Raw genomic sequence first — 14804 nt, 5'->3', positions numbered from 1 at the left:
CAATGGTACTGCGGGGGGGGACACTTATGACAGTTCCCCCCATTTTTGACCTTTGCCGTTTCTCTGCGGTCACCTGATCAAAATTCGGACCATTGGCAGTTGACTCCTATTTATGATGATCACGGTGTTCCAAGGGGGGGTGGGGGGTAGGCATTTTGTGACCTTCTGGCAGGCAAAGGCATTCGGGGAACCAGATTCACTTACCATATTTTTAAGAGTATAGGATACACCTTAGTTTGGGGGGAGGAAAATAGAGGGGGGAGAAATCTGTGGAGAGAGTAGCAATGAGAAAAAGCCTGCAAAGACTTAGGGCTGGAAAAAACCTTCAGGGGGAGTAGCAATGAAAAAAGCCTGCAAAGACTTAGTGCCGGAAAAATCTGGAGAGAGTAGCAATGAGAAAAAGCCTGCAAAGACTTAGGGCTGGAAAAAACCTTCGGGGGAAGTAGCAATGAGAAAAAGCCTGCAAAGACTTAGGGCTGGAAAAAACCTTCGGGGGAAGTAGCAATGAAAAAAAGCCTGCAAAGACTTAGGGCTGGAAAAAAACTTTGGAGGGAGTAGCAGTGAGAAAAGGCCTGCAAAGACTTAGGGCTGGAAAAAACCTTTGGAGGGAGTAGCAATGAAAAGAAGCCTGCAAAGACTTAGGGCTGGAAAAAACCTTCGGGGGAAGTAGCAATGAAAAAAAGCCTGCAAAGACTTAGGGCTGGAAAAAAACTTTGGAGGGAGTAGCAGTGAGAAAAGGCCTGCAAAGGCTTAGGGCTGGAAAAAAACTTTGAAGGGAGTAGCAATGAGAAAAGGCCTGCAAAGACTTAGGGTTGGGAAAAAAATCTTTTTCGGAGAGAGTAGCAATGAGAAAAGGCCTGCAAAGGCTTAGGGCTGGAAAAAACCTTTGGAGGGAGTAGCAATGAAAAAAAGCCTGCAAAGATTTAGTGGGAAGTGCCAAGATGATCATTAGCACCTCATTCAGGTTGGGGGGAAAAAAACTTCAAAAAAGTTAAAATTCAGTGTATAAGATGCACCCAAATTTTCAGCCTCTTGGAGGGAAAAAGGTGCATCTTATACTCTGAAAAATACAGTAATAATCCTTACATACTGCAGTGGCTCATTTAACAACTGGCAAGAAAGGATCTTGCAATGGAGCCAAATTCACTTGTCTCACTTAGTGACAGTAACTATGGACTTAATTGTGCCTTGCATTAAATCTTGAATTTATGGCAGGCAGCAGATGAAAAGAATACTGAAATTAGTCTGCATTAATAATTGCAAATTCTACTACAAATTTTGACTGAATTGAATCCAGTGGTTTTTAATTCCACTCTCTATGTAGTAAGTAAATATAGCACGTAATTTAAATTCTGAGCCTTTATCTAGCTCAGAGGTCTTCAAACTTGACCACTTTTAAAGACTTGTGGACTTCAACTCCCAGAAATCTCCAGCCAGTAAAGAATTCTGGGAATTGAGGTCCACAAGTCTTAAAAGTGGCCAAGTTTGGGGACCCCCTGATCTAGGTGACATGCAAAGCAGTCACTGTTTTGGTTGTCAGTGAATTTTATTCAGCGTCCACCGTCATCTCTTTAAAAAAAAAAGATCTTAGATGTCCACTATTTATTTAGAAAGTTGAACAGGAAAAAGGTAGGATGCACACTTGGGTACATCACAGCTTCTCAAAATATCCCCTTTGTTGAAGAATGAAAAAAATGTAGGAATGTACATTGGCGAGGTGAGGAATTCTGGGAGTTGAAGTCCACCGGTGGTAGAGATGCTATAGTTGCCCGCCCAGCGATAGACAATCTTGATGCCAGTGAAAAATGTCATATTCCAGCAATAAATGTGGAGAGATGGAACATACGTCATTCAGATAGATCAATGGCTCACAACCTGGGGGTCAGGATCTTTTTTGGGGGGGTCAAATGACCATTTCACAGGGGTCGCCTAAAACCATGGGGAAAAAAACAAATTTCCCATGGTGTTACATAGAAACAAGTCTGACAGCAGAAAAAGACCTCACGGTCCATCTAGTCTGCCCTTATACTATTTCCTGTATTTTATCTTAGGATGGATATATGTTTATCCCAGGCATGTTTAAATTCAGTGACTGTGGATTTACCAACCACGTCTGCTGGAAGTTTGTTCCAAGGATCTACTCCTTTCAGTAAAATAATATTTTCTCATGTTGCTTTTGATCTTTCCCCCAGCTAACTTCAGATTGTGTCCCCTTGTTCTTGTGTTCACTTTCCTATTAAAAACACTTCCCTCCTGGACCTTATTTAACCCTTTAACATATCTAAATGTTTCGATCCTGTCCCCCCCTTTTCCTTCTGTCCTCCAGACTCTACAGATTGAGTTCATGAAGTCTTTCCTGATACGTTTTATGCTTAAGACCTTCCACCATTCTTGTGGCCTGTCTTTCCCGTTCAATTTTGTCAATATCTTTTTGTAGGTGAGGACTCCAGAACAATACAGTGTTAGGAACTAAAGCTATTCTGGCGCCTTGGAACATATTTTTACAATCTGACCAATCGGGCGTTGACAGTGTGGGCGTCCCTCTGACCTTCCTGCCAATCAGCTTCAAGCTCTGTTGGGAGAATTGGCGCTAGACTTATCTCCGAGACCGCCTTCTGCTGCACGAATCCCAGCAATTGGTGAGGTCCCACAGAGTTGGCCTGCTTAGGGTCCCATCAACCAAACGACGTCGGCTGGTGGGACCTAGGGGAAGAGCCTTCTCCTCATCCAATACAGAAGGACATCTGCATCCTACCTCTCAGAATTTGGGGAACAAATTTAGCTGAGATATACAGAAACAAATTCAAAGTTGAATATTCGTGCAGTAGGAAGGGGGGGATGAGAAATGGCTGGCGTAAGCAACTAAGCTAATAACCTGGTTTGCAATAAAAGTGACAGTCCCTGGTTTCATCGTAAGAGGTGCCATCAGACAGGGTGATGAAAGCTTCTTTCCTTTCGTATCTTTCAGAGCAGAAATATTTTGCCTTTTTTTTTTTTTTGCAAATGTCAGTAAAATTTAAGCAGCGGGCTACAAACGGAGCTCACCTCTGGTGAGAAATTTTAATTTATCATCAAGGAAAACAGCTGGTTTGAAAAGATAAAAATAGGTCATTTAGGTTGGGAAGACTCAATTTTGTAGTGCATTGGGCAGATATTAACACACACATATTCACACACACACACACAGCCCAACATGGCAATTGGGGACAGGCTCAGGATAAACAGCTAAATAGAAATATTGCTGTATGTGCTTTTGTGTATTGGGCATCAATTATGTCTTTATATTTTTATTATTATTGTATGATGATGATGAATCGCTGGCAACCTTGAATCGGTATCAAAATATTTTATTTGATTTGAAATAACCGTGAATAAAAACTCTGTTAACCAAACAGATTAGATCCCCAAATAATATACAGAAAGGGATTGCTTTGCTTAAAAAATGCCGGTTACATTTTAAAGATATACACGTGTGTTTTTAAATTACATTTTTTCATATACACAAAACACTTACGGAAAAATAAGGCTGTCCCAAAAGTGTCACAACGATTAATCTGCAACCAGAGTCATTATAAAAATATAGTTCTTTTTTTTTTTCATATTTCCGGATGGGGATTTAAATGTGTCTTGTGGGCACACCTTATTCTTCCAGCTGTGCCACTAACAATAAAATAAATTGGCATTTCTCCATTTCTCTTTCTAAAGTCTCGGCATCTTTTTCATATAGTGGTGATCAGAACTTACCTACAATTCATTAAAACAGACTTCCTTTTTTCTGGCTTCCACCCAATCCTTGTGAAAATCCTGGCATTCGTGTAATCTTTTATTAAAGATCGCATTAAATTGAATAAGTTAAATCCTTAAAGCAACAGTAGCACCTTGGACAGAAGCTTAATTGAACTAAGCCAGAGAAAAACATTGGGCTGACGCGAACCCACTAAGCATTTCATCCAAATTATTTTGAAAAACACCCAAGGGTCTTATCCAAAATTATACTTACAATGCCCTTAGTTTCCTGGCATTTAAATAGCTTCTGTATTTTTAAATTAGAAACATAGAAGACTGACAGCAGAAAAAGACCTCATGGTCCATCTAGTCTGCCCTTATACTATTTCCTGTATTTTATCTTACAATGGATCTATGTTTATCCCAGGCATGTTTAAATTCAGTTACTGTGGATTTACCAACCACGTCTGCTGGAAGTTTGTTCCAAGGATCTACTACTCTTTCAGTAAAATAATATTTTCTCATGTTGCTTTTGATCTTTCCCCCAACTAACTTCAGATTGTGTCCCCTTGTTCTTGTGTTCACTTTCCTATTAAAAACACTTCCCTCCTGAACCTTATTTAACCGTTTAACATATTTAAATGTTTCGATCATGTCCCCCCTTTTCCTTCTGTCCTCCAGACTACACAGATTGAGTTCATTAAGTCTTTCCTGATACGTTTTATGCTTAAGACCTTCCACCATTCTTGTAGCCCGTCTTTGGACCCGTTCAATTTTGTCAATATCTTTTTGTAGGTGAGGTCTCCAGAACTGAACTCCAAATGTGGTCTCACCAGCGCTCTGTATAAGGGGATCACAATCTCCCTCTTCCTGCTTGTTATACCTCTAGCTATGCAGCCAAGCATCCTACTTGCTTTTCCTACCGCCCGACCACACTGCTCACCCATTTTGAGACTGTCAGAAATCATGACCCCTAAATCCTTCTCTTCTGAAGTTTTTGCTAACACAGAACTATCAATACAATACTCCAATTGAGGATTCCTTTTCCCCAAGTGCATTATTTTACATTTGGAAATTCATGTACAGTACATAAAACAGTTAAATCACATTGAATGATACTGATGGACAGATACGAGGGTCGCCCAGAAAGTAATGCACCACATTTTTTTTCTCAGCCCACAGTAATGGGACGAATGCGAAACTTTAGATATCCATTATTTGAATTGTCAAGAGTGTGCATGTAAATTTTGTGTTTCTTCAGACAAGTAGTGTAGATGCAGCAGTGTCTTGAAATGGCGTGTGTAAGTGATATACGTTACAAGCAGCGTATTGTCATTGAATTTCTCACTGCAGAGAAAGAAACTGTTGGGAACATTCACAAAGGTTTGTGTAGAGTTTATGGAGAATAAACTGGGCCATTAAAGGATGCCATTTGTAGAAGACATTTAGAGGATGATGAAAGGTGATTCACACAGTGCAGAAATGGCTTCATCACCAGGACAAGGAGTGGTACCGATAGGCCATAAACACCTGTTCTGCCGGTGTGTCCCAACCGCCCGTAATTACAGGATAATTAGTCCAGAAAGACACACACCACACGATAGAAGGAAAACCAGAAGTCTTTATCAGCAGAAAAGCAGAAAAAACTCCCTTTTTAAATGTCAAAGGGATTTTCTGGTACACACAAGGCACAGGTTAAATGCAATCCTATTTCTCACCCAGTAACTGGGAAATTGAGTCCAAATTCCAAAGTCCAGAAAGTCCACACACAGCCTTGAACAGGGAAACAGCAAAACCACGATCTTGACGAAACTATGAATCAGATAAACTTCCACAAGGCTAAACCAGCACGCTGTTCTTTTTATCTGTAGCACTAATTACAGCAGCCCCACCCAACCACAGGTGGCCTCATTTTCTCTTGTAATAATCCTTCAGTTGTTCTCTCCTATGCATCACTCTATGCATGCGTGGATCTCTCATAAGTTCTTGTTCAGAATCCAGGGATGATAAGGATGATTGATCTCCTCCTGGACTGTCTGTCAAACTCCCCTCTTCCCTGCCACTCACGCTTCCTTCATCAGAGGAGCCTTCATCAGGAGATTCTATCGAGAGCAAAACAGACCTGTGGCCTGTGGTTTCCACCTCCACATTCCTTGGGGCAGGAGCTGGGCCAGAGCCAACCACAACACATGCCCTTGTTTCTCGCTGGAGGAAGGCCATAGAACGGGACGGAGATTACATGGAAAAACAGGGAGTGTAGAAGAAACATTGTTCTTTCTTGTGTGTAAATTTCATTGTGTTCAATAAATAATTATTGAAGAAAAAAAATATGGTGTATTACTTTCTGGGCAACCCTCGTATAAATAGAATAGGGAAAATAGCAAAAGAGAAGTCAATTTAAACCTGATGGCATCTGAAACCGGAAGAAATAATGCCACACTTTAACCATTTTAGCATGGACTATTAAACACTGATGTAAAATGAATATTTTGGGGGTTTCCGTTTTAAAGGAAACCAGTGGTGGTGTTGCATTTAACAAGTATTTCACCCCGTCCTTCAATGGTCTTGTGAAAATCTAGTGAAAAAATCCTTTCGAGTTAATCCAAGGAAAAGTGCTTCATTTTCTCCGCCAATGCTTGCCTCATGACAATGTGTTTTTTCAAATTTTGTACTTCGTGTGACAGGTTCGCATCCCAGACAGACACGGAAGACTTTATTCCTGTGAAGAAAAATCATTTAAAAATACAGTGGTACCTCATGATACGAACCCCTCGTCTTACAAACAACGCGAGATACGAACCCGGGGTTCAGAAAATTTTTGCCTCTTCTTACGAACTTTTTTCTTCTTACGAACCTGCCCCCGCCGCCGAGAAGCCCCGCCGCCCGGCTGTCGCTTTTTGAAACAGCTGGGGGGCTTCTCAGCGTCCTCCTGAACCCGAACACCAAACTCGAACTTCCGGGTTCGGCGTTCGGGAGGCCGCCGAGAAGCCACCCGGCTGTTTCAAAAGACGACAGCCGGGCGGCGGGGCTTCTCGGCGGCCTCCCGAACACCGAACCCGGAAGTTCGGCAAAAGTTCGGTTTCGGGAGGCTGCTGGGAAGCCCTGCCGCCCGGCTGTCACCTTTTAAAACAGCCGGGGGGCTTCCTGGCGGCCTCCCGAATGCCAAACCCGGAAGTTCGGGTTTGCCGTTCGGGTTCAGGAGGACGCTGAGAAGCCCCCGGCTGTTTCAAAAGGTGACAGCCGGGCGGCAGCTTTTTTTTGCATTTTTTTTTTCATTGCACAGATTAATTGATTTTACATTGTTTCCTATGGGAAACAATGTTTCGTCTTACGAACTTTTTGGCTTACGAACCTCCCCCTGGAACCAATTAGGTTCGTAAGACGAGGTATTACTGTAATCATATTACACACATTAAAATGCTGGGCATGTTTGTCCGTTCTTGGACTCGCTGTCTTTTAAAAACAGGAGCCAAAATAGAGAGGTAGACCAGGACCTACAAATACTGTTGGAATTCATAGTTGGGATGTATTTCTATGCAACAACTGCAGTAGTATTCAGAGAGTAGTGTCAGGATTAGCAATCCTGGGTAAATACTTCGTTGTAGTACCATATAAGGTAAAAGGTAGAATATATGCAAGCTAATGTTGAGTCATTGGGTGTGAACTGCAACCTGATTGGGCCAGAGCATTATAAGATGCAAATCAACTTCACCATTCTTTCTGTCTGCTGTTTGCTGTTGATGGTGGTGGTTGTTAGTTGGCTGGCTGGAGCAGTTTGAACGTGAGTTAAAAACTTTTCAACACCACGGACAACACATCTACTCTCCAAAAAGACCTCGACTTTGTCTCAGATTGGTCTAACACCTGGCAACTTCAAATATCAACCAGCAAATGTTCTACCCTCCACATCGGCAAAAAGAATCCAAACCTCATATATAAACTGAATAAACAAAATCTCACAGCCAACCCCCACGCAGTAAAAGACCTTGGAATACTAATATCAAATGACCTAAGTGCCAAAGCCCACAGCAACAATATCGCCAAAAAAGGCTTCTAGAGTTGTTAACCTGATCCTACGCAGCTTCTGCTCCGGCAATCTCACGCTACTCACCAGAGCCTACAAAACTTTTGCCAGACCCATCCTTGAATACAGTTCATCTGTCTGGAACCCATACCACATCTCGGACTTCAACACCCTTGAAAACGTCCAAAGATACTTCACCAGAAGAGCCCTTCACTCCTCCACTCGAAGCAGAATACCCTACGAAAATAGACTTACAATCCTGGGTCTAGAAAGCCTAGAACTACGGCGCCCAAAACACGATTTGAGTATTGCCCACAAGATCATATGCTGCAACGTCCTACCGGTCAATGACTATCAGCTTCAACCGCAACAACACAAGAGCACGCAACAGAGTCAACCTTGAGCCAGTGATGAGATTTGAACCGCTGACCTGTAGATCTAGCAGTCAGCTTTAGTGGCCTGCAGTACCGCACTCTACCCGCTGCGCCACCTCGGCTCATCTTGGAATAAAAACAATACTTTGGGAAGAATATTCATTTTAACTGTGGAAATCCTGCCAACTAGGGATGATTGTAAATGATTCCATATTTCCAGATCATTTTTAATTTGTCCTACACGTTTTGTATAATTATCATTTTTTAGAGACATGACTTTGCTTAGCGGAGCAATGGTAGCTCCTCTACATGTTAAATGTTGTTTGTCTTGTTTTGTCTCATATTTTAAAAAATTAATAATAATAAAAAAAGAACGAAAAACACAGACTCCTGCTTACCTTTAATACATCCGTCTTCACTCTCCTCTTCGTGGCTATAACCCAGGACTAGAACAACGTTCTTGAGGGTGCCTTGGATCAAAAGAAAAAAACACAATTAAAATACCATCGATCCACAGCTCACATTAGAGAACCGTCTTTCAGCTGTGGCGAGGGGGGCGTTTGCCCAGGTTCGCCTGGTGCACCAGTTGCGGCCCTATCTGGACCAGGACTCACTGCTCACAGTCACTCATACCCTCATCACCTCGAGGTTCGACTACTGTAATGCTCTCTACATGGGGCTTCCTTTGAAAAGTGTTCAGAAACTTCAGGTCGTGCAGAATGCAGCTGCGAGAGCAATCATGGTCTTCCCACTCCGCAGTCTGCACTGGTTGCTGATCAATTTCCGGTCACAATTCAGTGTTGGTTTTGACCTATAAAGCCCTTCATGGCATCGGACCAGAATATCTCCGGGACCGCCTTCTGCCGCACGAATCCCAGCGACAGGTTAGGTCCCACAGAGTTGGCCTTCTCCGGGTCCTGTCGACTAAGCAATGTTGTTTGGCGGGACCCAGGAGAAGAGCCTTCTCTGTGGCGGCCCCGACCCTCTGGAACCAGTTCCCCCCGGATATCAGAGTTGCCCCCACCCTCCTTGCCTTTCGTAAACTCCTTAAAACCCACTCCTTAAACTCCTTAAAACCCACTTTCGTAAACTCCTTAAAACTCTGTGGGACCTAATCGGTCTCTGGGATTTGTGCGGCAGAAGGCAGTCCCAAAGGTATTCTGGTCCGATGCCATGAAGGGCTTTATAGATCATAACCAACACTTTGAATTGTGACCGGAAACTGATCGGCAACCAATGCAGACTGCGGAGTGTTGGAGTGACATGGGCATATTTGGGGAAGACCATGATTGCTCTCGCAGTTGCATTCTGCACGATCTGAAGTTTCCAAACACTCTTCAAAGGTAGCCCCATGTAGAGAGCGTTACAGTAGTCGAACCTCGAGGCGATGAGGGCATGAGTGACTGTGAGCATTGACTCCTGGTCCAGATAGGGCTGCAACTGGTGCACCAGGCGAACATGGGCAAACGCCCTCCTCGCCACAGCTGAAAGATGGTTCTCTAATGTTAGCTGTGGGTCGAGAAGGACGCCCAAGTTGCGGACCCTCTCTGAGGGGGTCAGCAATTCCCCCCCCAGGGTGATGGATGGACAGATGGAATTGTCCTTGGGAGGCACAACCCACAGCCACTCCGTCTTGTCAACTATACTGATTCCCTTAACAATGGTGGCAAAAAAAAAGGGACAAAACATACTTAGCAAATTTCTCACTTAGCAACACATGTTTTGGACTCAATGGTGAGGTCATAAATCAAGGACTTTTGGCTTGTCTTGGTTAGCTAGGCTCTGAAACCTTCGACAATACTGAGCAGAAAATTTTAACAGAGCGTGGATGTGTGATAAAGCCAAGACACAGACTTGGTTAAATAAGTATTATTTACATATAAACAAAATATAGAAACAACCCAGAATAAGCACGAAGCAAATACAGAATAATACGCACTGAGCAATTACAAGATAAAAGCACAAAGCAAATATAATATAGATAATAAGCATGAAGCTTATACAAGCACGAAGCTTAAACACAACTCCCCCAGGCAAAAGTAAAGGAAATGACCGAGCAGAATAATGAGCTTTTATAGCTTCAATGAGGAAGTGACGAAACAGGCTTGAATATTAACTCTTCAAGTACAAGTTAACCCTTTAAGTGACAGTACAGTTTTACAGTAGCAACTGTAACATTTAAAGTGACAGTACAAGTTTGGTACAAGTGTACAATATGCAGTTTACAATGGCAATCCCTAACAACCATGTACCCTGTACTAACAAGGACTACCTGTATGTACAATATTTCTTCCTTGTACTTAAAGTAAAGGCCAAAGTCCAAATCAAGCAAACACAGAGTAAAACTTCTTGATGCTAAAACCAAGAGTGATGAGGGATTTTTTTGGTATATATACGATTCACTCATTTACCTAGTTGGGCTGTCATCATGAATCTCACCGAATGGCAGAAATCATGTATGATCCATATGGGGAGGCGCGTGGACAGGTCGAGTAGTAAGAGGTGGCCTCCTCCTGTGCCGACCCACAAGGCCGTATTTTTCTGAAGGCAGATGCTCTTCACTCTCCCTGGGTAAGAGAGTTTTTGTTTTGATTCTGTATTCAGTTCCGGGATTCCCGCTCTGAAAAAAACAGGAGCGCACGTCAGGTCTAAACCAAACTTGGCCACTTTAAGACTTGTGGATTCAACTCCCAGAATTCTATGCTGGCTGGAGAATTCTGGGAGTTGAAGTCCACAGGTTTTAAAGGGACCAAGTTTGGAGACCCCTGGTCTAAACTGTGTCTGATTTTTCATGCTTCCTCCCCTCCCCTTTGTGTTTTATACTTCGATATAGTAACAAAAAAGTTAAATGGTATACCGTGTCAAATCATGTTCTTTCATTTGGAAGATTAATAATAATAATACTAATAATACTAATAATACTAATACTACTACTAATACTACTAATACTACTACCGTGTTTCCCCGATAGTAAGACACCCCCGATTGTAAGACATATGGGGGGTTTCAGGGGGGTCGGCTAATATAAGCCGTACCCCGAAAGTAAGACATATGTCTTACTTTCAGGAAAACACGGGGGTATTGCGGGGGGGGGGAGCCGTTCCCGGAGGGCTCTTCTTGCCCGGGGTTTTCTTACGCACCTTGCCCGCCGCCGGGCCCTGTGCAAAGGCAGCCAGCCGAAGGAAAAAGGACTCGCCTCTCCTCAAGCTGAAGCCGGGTGGTGGGGCGCGGGGAGCGACGAAGAAAGAGAGGCAGTCGTCGAGGAAGAAGCGGTTAAAGTTCGTTAAGGGGCCTCGGAAGGAGGGGGAACGGGTAGAGCAAGCGAAAGGGTGAGACCGCAGTGGAAACCTGCGGGAGCGAGCGGGGCCGGGAAGGGGGGAAGGTGTCGGAGTTGTCCCCTCAGAAAGGCAGGAGGTGGGCGCACAGACCGATCTCCGCGGCTTGTTTTGTTAGCAACTGGAACTTAGAGGGATTCTGGGGTCATACGAAAGCGGCGTCGGTTGCGCCCCCTTGCCCTGAAGCGAACTTTTTTCTTTGAAGCCTGGGTAGCCCAGTACGGCTCCATCTCTCCAGTTGTTCTTTGTATTCCCTCCCGCCGCCGCCTTTTGCTGGTCCATGCTGAGAAACGAGTTTACCTCACGAGTCTCGCTCGGTTGCCTTTCCCCATGGCCGTTAAATTTCTCATCCTCCCTCAGGCGCTAGACCCTATTTAGCGAGGTGAAGCAGGCGCGCGGGTGGGGAGGGGAGGGAGGAATATCGAGGGTAGTTGGTTCCAAAGGGCCAGGGCAGAACAGAGAAGGCCCTCTCCCGCTGGCCTGCCAACCTGCACTTGCTTAGTTGACGGGACTTGGATAAGGCCAACCCCGTGTGATCTGATTGGTCTCTGGGAGGTATGTGGCAGGATATGGTCCCGTAAGTAGTCTTATGTGGGTACCATGCATGCTTCCCTCAAACATGAGTGGGATAGGAAGCACCTGGAAGAAAATAGTTGAAAATGTCTGAAGGTTTCATATTCCTCCATAATAGAGAAGGTATTCCTTGAAATACCGAATTACCAGCTAAGATATCATTTTGTTTTATCCATTGTATCCAGTTTCATGCTGAAGGGCTTATCCATAAATTGAAAGTGACTACATAACTTCTCATTTAAACTCATAATAAAACTGGATCTCTGGTACATAACTTAAAATTGCTGTAGAAAACTATGTGGCAGAGTAGAATCAGGAAAAATATATTGATCAAACAAATATAAAACAATGAGCTTTGATGATTTTTCTTAATATAGGGCTATAAAAGTTTACTATTCCATCAAAATTAAAATTCTGTTTGAATGTAATTAAAATTATAGAATATGTTGCTATTGCTGTAATTAACTTGGAATTAATATTTGAAATTTGTTTACTCATAATTTTAATATTGTTGCAGGCTTATTTATATATATATGTGAATGTGTGTGTGTGTGTATTATAAGGAAATGTTACATTTTGGCCAGAAATGAGTATATTTTATTTATGTAAAATAGGCAAGCAGTACATACTTTCTTTTGCTTTTTAGTTTTTTGAAGAATGTTTAAAACTAAATAACATTAGGAGAAACTGATGGATAACTCTATGGCTCAGTGAATATGGAAAAAGTTACATTCTGTATACTGAAATAAAGTCTCTCTCTATAATATGCTAGTAGGATCCCTGTAGAAGTTGTGGTAACATTTGTTGGCAAAGATATGCAAAAACGGTAGAAATCCACAACAGGTCAATTTTTTTTTAAACCGAACTATGTGACACGCTTGGGGTTTTTTTGTATATTATGTTTGGGAAGTGATTCTAAAGATAGCATTTGTTATTTCATGTTTACTAATGTATTTATACAACCCTTGCCCGGGACAATATAAGACATACCCCGAAAGTAAGACATAGTGGGGCTTTTGGGGATAAAAAGAAAGTAAGACACTGCCTTACTTTCGGGGAAACACGGTAATAATAATAATAATAATAATAATAATAATAATAATAATAATAATAATAATTCACCGCTACATCACGCAGTCCTAGGTGCTTGGGAAGCGCCCGACTGGTGATGAAATACGAAATCCAGCATAGTGATCTCATTTGCTGTGTTGTATTGACATAATAATAATAATAATAATAATAATACTAATAATAATAATAATAATAATAATAATAATAATAATAATAATAATAATAATTCACCGCTATATCACACAGTCCTAGGTGCTTGGGAAGCGCCCGACTGGTGATGAAATACGAAATCCAGCATAGTGATCTCATTTGCTGTGTTGTATTGACATAATAAGAATAAGAATAATTTATTAGATTTGTATGCCGCCCCTCTCCGAGGACTCAGAGCGGCACACAAGATAGAAATCCAATATTAAAAACAATTTTAAAACCCTTATAAAAAACAATCATACAGTTCAGACAAACCATACATGAAATGGAACAGCTAGGGGTATGTCAGTTTCCCCAAGCCTGGTGACAAAGGTGGGTTTTCAGAAGTTTGCGAAAGGCAAGGATAAGATAAGGCAAAGATAAGAGATTATTAAGATGATATAAAATGAAAAGAGGAGAGGTGAAGAGAAGAGAATTCTTTATTGCCCAAGCGTGATTGGACACCCAATGAATTTGTCTTTGGTGCATATACTCTCAGTGTATACAGTGATCCCTCTATTATCGCGAGGGTTCCGTTTCAAGACCCGTCGCGATAATCGATTTTTCGCGATGTAGGGTTGCGGAAGTAAAAACACCATCTGTGCATGCGCGCCCTTTTTTTCTATGGCCGCGCATGCGTAGATGGTGGAGTTTGCGTTCCCCGCCGCCCACGCAAAGGGGAAACCCCGATTCGGCTCCTCGCTGCTGCTGCGCTACCGAGCAGATCAGCTGCTGGGCGGCCGAAGGAACCTTCCCTGGGTCTTCCCCCTCTTGCTGGCGGGCGGGCGAGCGGCGGGCATCAGCGAGGAGCCAGGGTTTCCCCTTTGCGTGGGCGGCCGGGAAGACCCAGGTTGGGGGTTCGGGGGGGTGCTGGGAAGCCCCCCAGGCCGGCTGCGACCTTTTAAAACAGCCGCGCCGCTTCCCAGCTGAGTCCTGAAGCCAAACGCGGAAGTTCGCCTTTGGCGTCTGGCTTCAGGACTCAGCTGGGAAGCGACGCGGCTGTTTTAAAAGGTCGCAGCCGGCCTGGGGGGCTTCCCAGCACCCCCCTAACCCCCAACCCGGGTTCGGGGGGGTGCTGGGAAGCCCCCCAGGCCGGCTGCGACCTTTTAAAACAGCCGCGCCGCTTCCCAGCTGACTCCCGAAGCCAAACGCGGAAGTGGTTTTTTTTTTAATTAATTTTTTTTTAAAATCGCGATATAGCGTTTCGCGAAGATCGAGATCGCGAAACTCGAGGGATCACTGTATGTAAAAAAGTTTCCTCTAAATAAACCGCTTAGAGAGGGCTGTAAAGCACTGTGAAGCGGTATATAAGTCTAAATGCTATAGCTATTGCTATATCCGATACTCACTTGAGCAGATGCACGCAGTCAATCAGTTCGCAAAGCTTCTCCGTCTTTTTGTCCCAAATCTCAATGAAATAGCTCTCCTTCTTTGCCAAGTAGATGAATTTGTCTACCGCTATAGAAATAATATTGGCGTTGCAGTAGTCCTTGTGACATAACCTGGGACGAG

General features: G+C 43.2%; 1 protein-coding gene across 1 annotated transcript in view; it reads right to left on the bottom strand.

Annotated features, from left to right (window-relative positions):
- Positions 1-3331: 3331 nt before the first annotated feature.
- LRRK2 (leucine rich repeat kinase 2) overlaps positions 3332-14804 on the bottom strand; it is a 102441-nt gene continuing 90968 nt past the window's right edge. The window contains exons 48-51 of the mRNA XM_070755149.1: positions 14642-14794; positions 10536-10744; positions 8523-8594; positions 3332-6445 (exon numbers count right to left, since the gene is read on the bottom strand). Coding sequence (XP_070611250.1) covers positions 6324-6445; positions 8523-8594; positions 10536-10744; positions 14642-14794 — 556 coding nt within the window. The 3' untranslated portion in view covers positions 3332-6323. The remainder of the gene's footprint in view (positions 6446-8522; positions 8595-10535; positions 10745-14641; positions 14795-14804) is intronic.

The sequence above is a fragment of the Erythrolamprus reginae genome, chromosome 6, assembly GCF_031021105.1.
Source record: "Erythrolamprus reginae isolate rEryReg1 chromosome 6, rEryReg1.hap1, whole genome shotgun sequence".
Classification (NCBI taxonomy): domain Eukaryota; kingdom Metazoa; phylum Chordata; class Lepidosauria; order Squamata; family Dipsadidae; genus Erythrolamprus; species Erythrolamprus reginae.
Note: the sequence above shows the minus strand (reverse complement) of the source record. Positions and strands in the feature narration are given on the sequence as shown.